Source organism: Acipenser ruthenus, chromosome 8 (genome assembly GCF_902713425.1).
Source record: "Acipenser ruthenus chromosome 8, fAciRut3.2 maternal haplotype, whole genome shotgun sequence".
NCBI classification, from domain to species: domain Eukaryota; kingdom Metazoa; phylum Chordata; class Actinopteri; order Acipenseriformes; family Acipenseridae; genus Acipenser; species Acipenser ruthenus.
The window spans coordinates 62,959,875-62,972,182 of NC_081196.1; the positions used below are offsets into that span (position 1 = coordinate 62,959,875).

General features: G+C 40.7%; 1 protein-coding gene across 4 annotated transcripts in view; it reads right to left on the reverse strand.

The window, feature by feature from the left end:
- The window catches only part of LOC117407217 (runt-related transcription factor 1-like), a 71,904-nt gene extending 60,627 nt beyond the window's left edge, over window positions 1-11,277 (reverse strand). For 2 of the 4 annotated variants that reach the window (XM_059029438.1, XM_059029433.1), the window contains exons 1-2: window positions 11,084-11,277; window positions 10,766-10,901 (exon numbers count right to left, since the gene is read on the reverse strand). In XM_059029438.1, coding sequence (XP_058885421.1) covers window positions 10,766-10,823 — 58 coding nt within the window. In that variant the 5' untranslated portion in view covers window positions 10,824-10,901; window positions 11,084-11,277. Of the gene's footprint in view, window positions 1-10,765; window positions 11,009-11,083 lie in introns of those variants that run through there. The other 2 variants (XM_059029436.1, XM_059029434.1) reach the window with 2 other exon arrangements.
- Between the last annotated feature and the right edge of the window lie 1,031 nt (window positions 11,278-12,308).

Genomic DNA, 12,308 nt, shown 5'->3' on the forward strand with positions numbered 1-12,308 from the left:
AAAGACACTGTGATGAACCCCACAGTGAAACAGGCAGTCAATCTGCCCAGTGCATCACAATACAGCTGTTTAAAAGCTAGCAATGTTCTAGACAGCTGTTGGACAATAAGCACATTACACCTGCATGTGTTCACTACGACTCTGCATTTCCAAAGTCTTTTTGACACCCCTGTTACTGTATTACCACCCTTATAAAAGTTTACCTCAGTGTTTTTGCATGGTATTTTTATGAATATGCCTCCCATGCTTTCACTGTGTTGCTGTGGCTGCACTTCATTTTTCACCGTCTGAAGCAGTAATGTAGCTCGTAGGTCTTGGCACAAATGGGACCATATTCATAAAGCAACAGTGTAGCTGCAATGGAAGTTCAGACAACTACAGTACACAGCCCAAGCCTCTATCTGAAAATCAAGATTCAATGTGGTAGGCATGAACAGAACTGACATGGAAACAATATAATGCTCAAGGCATTTCACGCAGCGTGTAACGTAAAATCAGCAAACTGAAAAGTCTGAAGGTTAAAAATGCATTTGTACTTGGGGGACTGAATTCCTTTTGGACTAATTTATTTTTGAGTACAGAGCACATGAATGCTTGATTCTAAAACTAGTAATGCATTCTTCATGTTGTTTAGATTCAGTTTGTGTATCATTTTCTGTTTCAGTCATCACATCCTGGCGACTTTGAAACCCTTCAAAGCCTCAGTGCAGCCGCATTAGAGCTCTCCGAAACATGTCTAAACTTCTAGGTACTCCAAATTGTAACCGTCAACCTGACCCCCCCGCAGCACTAAGCATCACTGAGTGTAATGACTCAAACAGAAAACAATGCAGTGAATCTCAGCAATCACATGATTATATTACTTACAATAACTCTGATGTGTCCAGTTGCTTATTTCTAGTTTTGTAAAAAATGTTTTCTCTTTTCAGAATGGTTCTAATGACATTGTGGAGCAAAATATTGCATTTCCTCTTGGGTAGTTCATGGAATGAAATTGGATAGCTTTCCAAAATACTACAGATATTCTGGGTTGGGGAGTGGGGGTGTTGAAGGAACCAGCTTGTTTATTTCAACAGTGGGGACAGTGCAGTCCCACCCTGAGAGGGGAAGTCTGGACAGCAGCCCCTAATTCGAGCCAGAGCAGGTGCAGCCGTGGGTGGAGATGGCTTGAATGGAATGAATCCCAGGATATTTCAAGAGGGGCGTGCAGGGATGTGTTGGGAATGACGGGAGTGTTATCTGATCAGCAGCACAGCACCAACCCCACCCCCAGTCTGAGTCAGCCAGCGGTGAGAAACCCGAGTCTGTTATAAGAACACAATGGCATTCTCACCCTGGCTCCATTGTACAGTCAGACCAGCCTTGCTAGCACTGCTGGAAACTCACAGGCTCGCCGCTCTGTTTCACTGAACTGTTTGTTTGCTACTGGACAGCATTAGAATGTGTGTGGGTTTGTATTACTCTAAAGCAGATGGGCTTGAATAGGACAAGAAATATGTCCCCCTAAAATTCATCCTGCACATGAAAAATGAACACTAGTCAAAACTGTTCATTCTTACCTCTCCAGCACTGTCACCCAGCAAACCGAATAAAGAAATATAGTACTTCTATGGTTATACAGCCAGCAACCTCCAGCTATTTTTTAAGGCTGGTTTTGGGATCAAAATACCTCCATAAACATAACCCAGAGCTAAGGGAAACATTAGGCCGTATTCACAAAGCTTGAAGTAACTGTTGTAAGGACTGTTTGCTAAGGACCATTTTAATTAATTGAATTCAGTTTGCATTTCATGAAACCCTTTCAGCTGTTGAGAGTGAGATAGAAGTTTCTGTTTCACCAAAGTTTATGGACACCCCTTTTGAACATTCCTTTTTGACCCCACACATCTGCTGTAGGATTTTCACATATAAATTGTAGATGATTCATCAAATTTAGAATGTGATTTTGACTACAGCACCAACAAGCACTGAAATGTACATTCTCACACAATGCATTTCAAGGGAGCATTCTCATATCTTACTTCTATCATTTCAATGCTCATTTCTGCACGCATGCTAACAGATATACTAACGGGGATCATGATATACCATTCTGATCATCACAGGATAATGACTTAGAATTCTTTATCAGTGTAATATTACTGTAGTGGTGTTTTACATAGGGTTGAGTCCAGAAGAAAAAGAAGAAAAAGAAGAAGAAGAAGAAGCAGCTCAATTCTAACAGCATAAACAGCACATTTGTATACCAATATCTATCAGTTTGTCTTCTTGCATCCAACATTTGTTTCTATCGATACATATCAAAACAACTTATCTATGAATTTCGGTCGACTGATGCCCCTGTGGATGCAGCAACCCCAGTGAAGATGTTTTATTATTCCACCGTATGAACGCACTTTGTGGAAGCACCAGCACCTTGATTTTTGAGTTTCTGTTAAGGAGCAGCAACTAGAACTGTTTGATTACTGGAAAGCCCCATTTAAAACGTGTTGCAGAAAATATTTGAGTGTGAGAAGAGGAAATGAAGACTCAACCTGCTTCCTCTTCACCTCTCCTTCCTCAATACAAACAAAGATAAACTCCTTATTTTAATATCCTTTTTTTTGTGTGTGTGTGTGTGTATATATATATATATATATATATATATATATATATATATATATATATATATATATATATATAACATGTAGTAGGGATAACTCCAGGAATGGAACCAACCCCTGGGCTAAATTGTATCTGTCCAAGTTGGTTTGGATGAAGGAAACACCCAGTGCAGTGTTGCCTATTTTCTCCCTCACGCTGGTTTCTGTCTGACAACTGTGCTGCTTTCCCTTTGGGGTAGGAATCCAGCCTGGAAGATTAGGGGAGAGATGGGATAGACAGCCATACCCAGCGATGACACAGCCAGTAACAATAGTGTAAAATGGAGCTCTCAGCAGCTGTGGTGGTGATGGTGCAGGGCAGGTGTCTGGGAGAGACGGAGGAGCCGACACGGCCTATTAGAGGGATTATTGTAGGTGAGTAATAACTGGGGTCAGCCGACAACTTGTGGCTTCATCAGCGCGTCTGAGATCAGCACAGAGGTCTCTTAGAGAAGGAGAACCAGACAGAGGCAGCACAACAAAGAAACGCAGAGAGAGAGAGAGAGAGAGAGAGAGAGAGAGAGAGAGAGAGAGACATAGCGTGAAAAAGGAGATCGCCGCAGCCAATAGTCTATAAAAACGGTGCAGAGCGGTCTAACAATATACAGTGCATTGTACACATGTGGAATTTGAACATATCAGACTTAGCACAGATATTTTATTCTGATAATACCGGCATCTTGAGATCTTAAAGTATGAGCCAGGGCATGGGGAGTGAGCAGGTCCAAGAACCAGAAAACAACTTGTAAATTAAAAACCACATCCTAAAATAATAAAGCCAATGAATGAGCAGCTCAGCCACATCATACTGAGTTAACATACAATAACCCTCAGAGAATACTGCAAGGGTTTATTATTTGCTGCAATAAAAGTTGAAAGTGCAGCATACTGTACCGCACTTACCAAGTCCAGCATTGTCACTCTCAGCTGTTATGACAACGCAGAACTGAAGGTACTTTAAACAATTTGAAATATAATTAAATTAAAATGTAAACTGTTAAATACTATACCATGCTTGGTTCAGGGTATCACTAACACAGTCAGAGTTGATAAAATGACTGAAACACTTCAGGCAGAGAATTAAAAAATGGGAGCTGGATTCTCAAAGCTATTTACTCCAAATCGTCAGTAATACAATTTTGTTATCAATGAAAAAAACAACTGAACTACTCAATACTTCATTCAAGCCTCTGAATGGAAAGTCTTGTTTATTCCTGGTTTTGTAACTTTGTTCGGTGTGTTTCTCCTTTCTGAAAACAAATGGTGCTAATGACGATTTGGAGTAAACAGCTTTGAGAATTTAGTCCAAGGAGTAAATTATAGACTGTTGGAAATGCTTTGAAGATACATCCCTCTCACAGAACCGCAAAGGACACTGTTCCCCTCCAGTAGCTTGTTATACTGCTGGGAGAAAAAAGTTCTAAACAGCTAAAAACTTTACCTACTCATGATAAAAATCTTACGAATGTTACACAACTCTGCACAAAATAGCAACAGTGTTTCAATATCTCTGTGCTCGTAAAGCACAGAGATAAGAGTGTTTTTAGAATGTTCTGTCAACCAGTGGTCACCAGAGGCTGTTTGAGTGAAGCAGCTGTTCTTTGTTTATTGCAGGCTGAAAAACAACCTGCAAATAATGTAAGCAAATAGATTTTCATGTCTTGTAAAAACTATGATTTGTTTCATCCCGTGTGTGAACGCACCCTGAATTAAAAACTGCTGTTACAGAAGTTTACTGTAAAAGCAAAGCAAAGTGTCATACAGTAAAGCATAGGCAAGCATGGTAAAAAAAAAAGAAAAAGGAATAAGGTAAATTATGTTATCAAGATAAAGCATCGTAAATGCAATAGAAGAATGGGGAAAGTGTGGAATTGAACTAGATGAAACACATTCAAGCAAACAACCATGCAAATACTTATACAGTATAACCAAAATAAATAAATAAACACATGCAAAATAAACTATGTATGTGTGTGCAATATACACAAGAAAAGATTATCATCGCTTCAGCTTTTGCCTTCGAAGTGAAGGAAATCATGCCAATGTTTCAAACTGAATGCTTCAGTACTGGGGGAAGGGAGGTTGTTTTTAACTAAGAGTCTTTCTCAGTTTCCTGGGTAGGGTCTGTAAGCAAGTGCCTGGATTATAATGGTGCAGAAGGCCCTTATCCTTTGTGGTCAACCACATTCAAATTAATATATGAGCTTTCTGACACCAGAGCTTTCTTTAAAGAATTGTGCAACTGTTTTTTTCCCCCAAAAAACTACCCAACTTGGATAAAACAAGAATTATGAGTTTCCTTCTGTAAAACCTGGATGAACTGATAAAGCAAAATCTCACGATGAAAACCGCTTGTTTTTCTCTTTCTTCACACGCCGATATGGGGGGGGGGGACCATAAATTCTTATGAGCATCGAGAAACAAAGAAAGAAAAGACAGAAAAAGTGCCCTTCGTGGACACTTCCACATAAACAACAGACAGATATATGGGATGACGAACAATTCAGCCCAAAGTCTGATTATTTTTTTAGGCGGTGGGGTACCAGTGTTCCTTTTCAGTTGGGTGTCACGGCTTCAGCAAGGGAAACAGCAGGGAAAATGATTGACTTAATATTGAGAACGTTTAATGAAGCCATGGGACCGAGTTAAGGAGATCATGGATGAGATTCCCTGTTCTCAGCTCCATGCTTCCCAGGGGAAAGGGGTGCGGGGGGGTGTAATGCTGGCTGCTGTTACTTTGCTGTGACTCCCTCCCCTCTATGACAGACACCACCCAGGTACTCTGTACTACACTCTAGCGCAGGGATTACCAATGGCAACACCAACAATAATAATATTCATATTAATCTGACTCCACACTTATCATTTAACCAAATGAAAAATTGTGTGTAACAGATCAGTTAGCAACATGGAATAAAACACTATGGTGTTTTGAAACTGGCACAATATTCAACCCATTTCAGGTATTGTTGCTGAGGTGAACCACGGCTACCCAAATATCATCCCTAATCCCATCAGTTGCACAAAGGTCGATACAGTACTCTCTGTGGGCCCCCAGAGTAACTCAGCATGGTCAGGATTCAAATCGGAGAGACTCAAGACGCTACCTTGATGGGTTAGGTCCAAGTTTAGATGTTTTTCTAAGATGTAAGAAGTGTTTAATGTAGGGGGTTTTTCTCACTGGAGAATGCTGTGTTTCCATTGTGATGAGTGAGTCTGTGTGTATGGAGGAGACGTGTCTGCTTCCTGCAGTAAAGCGCTGTGACCGATGCAACAAGAATTCACGACTCAAGCTCCCCCTCATGACTCGACTCGACTCAGCACCGAAAACCACACAATACTTCCATTCAAGTTCTGTTTTATTCCTGCAGTTTTACAGAAACTCAGAGTACAAACCCCCCACTAACTGATTAATCAGAAACTTTAGAAGAGCAGACCGACACTAGGAATGTTTGCTTCATTTAAACAAGCTCTCCTGAAGAACAATGAAGAAGAACTTTATGATTTGTTTAAACAGCTACATGCAAATGATGTATATGGGTTTGCACTGAAATATACTGTACTAGAAATATGAATAACACAAAGTAATGTATCGCATCACTGAACTGATATTTACTGTAAAGAAGCATTGTCAAAGCTTAAATAATACATTCTTGGTACCAGTACAGAATTATATAGATATGCTTGCTAATCTGCAGCACACATGTAATGGGAAATTAATACAGAAATCCTAAATAAAAAAGAAAGAAGTGCACAAACAAAAGATATTTGTTTGTTAAATGAGTATTGATGTGTGCAAGTAACATAGAGATGCATGCTGCCCAATGCCTATTTAATCCTGCTATCTTATAAATGTGTACCCTGATGGGGGTGAGGGAGTTTTGTTTTAACATGACCCCCCCCCCCCCCCCCATTCCACTGCACCCACCATCACGAGTCGTCCGCTGTTTGCAGGTCAGCCCTGGGGGGGGGGGGGGCTGCAGGAGCACAGAAGGTTCACATCCAAGTCAAAGGTCAGCAGAGTGTCACAGACCTGTTAGGAAAGTCATCTTCATTTTTATTAACTTGCATGCCACAGAAATCTACCCAGAAACCATCAAACCAATCAGTACGTTTGACCTCAAGACAGGTAAAAAAGCTAAATCTCAGGATGCTGATGGATTTAAATTAGGATTGCATGTGCCCTGTTGTTGGGTATTCATTTATACTTTTATTTTAGCATCTCTTAATATAAGATGTAGCGGAAATGAAAGCAAAACAACTGTAAATACTGCTGTGTTCTGCACCTCCTTGTCCTTGCCTCATTACTCCTCTATTCAAATATACATAGTGCTCTATTATAGGGTTTCTTCTGTTTATTAAAAATCTAAGAATATTCAACTATTCCTCAGAATTTTGAAAACAAATACAGACCATGACAAATGTATGTTTGTCCCAGCACAAGTTTAAAGCCCTCGCAGACTGTAATTACAGTTATTAAAGCTGTGGTAGGTGTATTTTTCTGAAAATTAAAAATGACTTAAAGGCATGTCTGATGAGGTCCTTCCTCGGCAGCCCAAACAGCAGACTCTTTAGAATTAAAAAAGCCTGCAATTACTCTACACTGACACTCTTCAAAGATGCTGTGAAGTAGTACATATTGTAATGACTCTCCTCCTAGCAGCTGATGAGTAATAACACTGACATCACAATAAGACCTGTACTGACCTCTCCACTACAGAGCCTGTTCTTTAGTTGAACGGAAAGACGTTTGTCTTTGAGCCATATGGTTTGCATCCAGTCCTTATCTTTCCATTCAATTCAATGGGCTGAGATGCCAATTCATTATAATATGTAGATGTACACTTCATTACATGTAAAAAAAAAATACTGTTTCTTCTAATCACAATATTTGTGAATTGGTAAAAAAAGCGGGCATCAGAATTCATATTTACTTCAAACGTACTTGAACTCAATTTTAAAAAAAATAAATCATGTACCAGTTTCTATGTAATCACTTCCGATTAACCAGGGTCTGTTGCATGTCAGGCTGGCGTAGATATTGGCAATGTGCTGAATGTTTAACTCATTTATAGTTTATTTCCTGCAGTCTGGGAGTTGCTATAAGTTTGTCGTATTGCTAAAACCTACACTTCATTCAGAAAAACGGATTACTATATTTGTAATTGTTATCCTGTACTGTCATTCCATTGCCTAATAGAAACCCTCAGTAAGTCTGTATCCCATGGTTAGACGATGCATTTACCATAGTTTACCCTGGTTTGCCATTTTTTAAAATATGCTTTACCATACCTGTCATTGCTTTACAGTGCTTACCTATGCCTCTCCATGCTTTCATTGTGCTTTATTACACTTTGCTGTGCTTTTACTGTGGCAGACCTTTATAAGGGTTAATAAAGGTTAGCTGACCAAATAAAACAAAAATCAATCAACTACAGAAAATCAAAGCAGCAACTACCCTGCTATGGAACCGCTATCTATGTGAAAACCCAAGAAGTAAAAAAACAAATGTAATTGTGCAGCCCCATTCACAAAGCTTTGTTAAAAAGGTTATTTCAAGAATGATTTATTTTAAAAGGTTTTAATAGATTGTGTGCAATTATGTATGCGTGAAACTGTTCTAGACATTTATTAAGGGATTAAGCAGGAGTCAAAACAGTATTATGGGTTACTGTAAAGCTTTGAGATTCAGGCCATCACAGCAAAGAAAATACCCCACCACATGTAATCTCTTAAGGAATCAAAATGAATAAAACTAACAGCAGCTACCAAGCCTGTCCCAGGACTCCCATACCTGTATATGTGTATGAATCACAAGCCTGTCCCAGGACTCCCATACCTGTATATGTGTATAAATCACAAGCCTGTCTCAGGACTCCCATTCCTGTATATGTCTATGAATCACAAGCCTTTCCCAGGACTCCCATACCTGTATATGTCTATGAATCAGCTTGATTCGGTTTGATGCACTCTTTCCTCAGAACACCCCCTTGAAATAAGAACACCTCAACTGAGCTACTGAGAAATGCTTCCTGTGCAAAACTAACACATTGCATTTGTTTTTTGATCATTACACTTGTTTAAATCACCGGGGTAAATATGATAACTGGTTGCCTTTCACACATGATAATAATAATACTGCTAAACAGCACAAAGTAATCATGTATATCTGTGTTTCTGCCTCTGCATGTGATACAAAGTGACATGTTATTGTATTGCTTAGTCATGGAAATCATACACAGTATACAATTATACTGTAGAACCGATTTCATTTCTTGCTTCTGTAAATGCCGCATGGAAGAGACATGTTCTACTATAACATTCTTCTTAAATAACCAAATTCTGAGATGCTAGGAGCCTATTCGCCAGTGATGCTTGCACTATCTTTGACAAAGCTAAAGTGAGCTTTAGTGTGAGTTTGTGCGGTCCACAGACCCCACAGTAAAATGTATCAGAATCCGCAAAAGTATTTTAAAGGAATTTATCAAACGTTTGTAAAGTGTAAATTGTGGTGCTGGTGATCCACTCATTTTGACTAGAGTTCTGGATATTCTTTCAAAGCAATGCATTGTGTTTGTGTGAGGTAAAGAGAGGCATGGTGAAGAGATGGGGGCTCTGTGACAATGAGGGTTAGTATAAAGAGGTACAGTTCATTAAGCAGAAACTTTGGAACCATGAATTACGGTTCTGTTGGATAAAATGGTTCTATTTAGATTCTAGTATGCAGAACCCTCTGTTGTTCCATATTGAATGATGGTTCTGTATAGAAACAACACAACAAGGGTCCCATAGAAAGCACAAAGGATGAATCACCTGTCCCAGACTATAAGAAAACCTGGGGGTGTAATGCTTTGATTGGGAAGCACCAGGTGTTGTATACACCCTTTCTGTTTTCTAGTAATGGATTTAATGTCAGGTAAGTGTTGCCAATAATGAGACAAATGTAATGACACTTCCCAAGAAAAAATAAAAACAGTAAACAAAGTCCATAGTTAGAGACCAACACATTTGTACGCTACTTTTAACATGAGAAGAACCAATCTCTCTGGTGCAGTGCATTGCATCGTCCCAGAGGAACTCTGAATTTAGGTGAGCTATGAACTCCTGTTTTACAGGGACAGGGTGACCCAAACTAAACCCAACAGATTCACAATACCTAGTCTGGAGATGTGCAATGCTAGACTAAAGTTCATCAGTTTATATGGTACTGTAATCGTCTTCGCAACATGAATGTGACTGCAAGTACATTCAAACCTCTGCACTAAATACACTTTCCATAATGTTAACAATGGGGATGTGCTTGTGTGCTGTAACCTGTTAGGCGCCACCCCCTATTTAAGACTGACGTAATAACCTGTAGTGTTATCCTTATTGGTTATCAAGTGAAAGTTTAGAATCTCAATTGTACGGCACAAAATAACTCCTCTCAAGTGCCTGCTATTCCTTTAGGTCCTCATCCACAACCTCAAACACTCAATCATAAACTCTGCACAGGTGAAACTCTAACAAAGTTAGGTAGACATGCCTTCTTCCTAAATGACCAGTTTCTTAAGGTCACCTCGCACTGGAGCAATGTGAAGTTAAGATGAGCTCTTACCAAGACCACAAAATCCGCTAAATCCGCTAAAATGCTGGCTAAGCAAGCAGAGCCCCAGACCCCCAGGACCTCCTGGCTGAGCTTGCAGAACCCCAGATCCCCAGGACCTCCTGACTGAGCTTGCAGAACCCCAGACCCCCAGGACCTCGTGGCTGAGCTTGCAAAGCCCCAGATCCCCAGGACCTCCTGGCTGAGCTTGCAGAGCCCCAGATCCCCAGGACCTCCTGGCTGAGCTTGCAGAGCCCCAGATCCCCAGGACCTCCTGGCTGAGCTTGCAGAGCCCCAGACCCCCAGGACCTCCTGGCTGAGCTTGCAGAGCCCCAGACCCCCAAGACCTCCTGGCTGAGCTTGCAGAACCCCAGACCCTCAGGACCTCCTGCCTGAGCATGCAGAGCCCCAGACCCTCAGGACCTCCTGGCTGAGCTTGCACACCCCCAGGACTTCCTGGCTGAACTTGCAGAGCCCCAGACCCCCAGGACCTCCTGGCTGAGCCATCGTTGGAATAAGGAAGTTTCACAGGACTTACCCCTCACGAAGCACGGCTGGAACGACGAAAAAGACTCGAAGATGCTGTTCGAAGCCATTGCCTCCTTTCAAACCCTCTTTTTACTTTTTAAAAAAAACAATTTTTATATATAAGTCTGATCCACGCGTCCTGTTGTCTGCAAAGACAAAAAATAAAAAAAGTGAGCATCCTGTATGGTTATTGTTTGGTTATCACCCCCCAACACTGCCCCCCACCCTAGTTAAAAAACACCCATGCAAAACTCATCTCCTCAAGCCTGGACTCTGCAATGGAGAAATGTAAAGCTGGTGGACAGTACTGTGGTTTTGCAATGCTTACCCTTGTCGATGAGAAATAAAACACTTGAGCAAAACGTCGTTGTGGTTTCTGCAATCCGGGTGATTTGCTCCGAGATCATCCAACACATGGACCCCCCTTTCTCTCTCTCTCTCTCTCTCTCTCTCTCTCTCTCTCTCTCTCTCTCTCTCTCTCTCTCTCTCTCTCTCTCTCTCTCTCTCTCAGACTCACTCTACTGTGACTGCTCTCAACCCTGTCTTGTGGTTGTGTGGTGGCCCACAGACAGCCTCGCATAACCCAAATTACAAATTTAACTGTTCCTCTACGGAAACTTCAACCAATTGGGCACAGGCTGTCACGTGATATAGTGATGTACAGGATTTTTTTTTTTAATCTGGTATTGTGGCTTGCCTTTCCCACCCCACCTGCCCTCCCCTTTTTGGTTAAGTAAGGAAACAACAGTGTTTGTTATAAAAAATGAGTGGCTCACTCAGTCTCTAACTATGCAAATCTCACTCCAAGTGGAGCTTCAATTAGCTTTCTGTCTCACCCTCACCTAATAGGCTGTATTTCCATGTCAGCTTTCCATATTACAGCCTAATCTGATTCAGAGAGAGACAGTCAGCAATGTCCATAGTACTTTCTCTTATGTGCACATGCAATCAGATCACACAATAGCATTGCAGGATCTGATACCCTTTTTTTTAAATGGATGCTTTATATGAAACAGACAAATGAAGAACAATAATTATTTTTGTATTAGATAATAGAGGCAGTGTGGTCCAGTGGTTAAAGTCCAGGGCTTGTAACCAGGAGGTCACCATTTTAAATCCCACTTCTGCCACTGACTGACTCACTGTGTGACCCTGAGCAAGTCACTTAACCTCCTTGTGTTCCGTCCTGCGGATGAGATGTTAAATCAATGTCCTATTGTAAGTAACTCTGCATATAATGCACAGTTCACAGCCTACCTCTGTAAAGCACTTTGTGATGGTAGTCCACTATTAAAGGCGCTATAGAAAAATAAATATATATATCTCTCTGTTGGTTTGAATTTGCTGTATGTTTATTTGTCTCTCTCACCATTCCAAGTGGTTAGCAGTCATTCACTCACAAACAGACACTGCTCTATTTATTTTTTCTCATTGCACTGACCATATGACCACCCAGGACAGAAATGCATCTACTCCACGTGAAGCTGATCTAACGGGCTGTTGTGTGTTACACTGCCGTTGCAGATTATTATTATTTTTATTATTAATTTCTT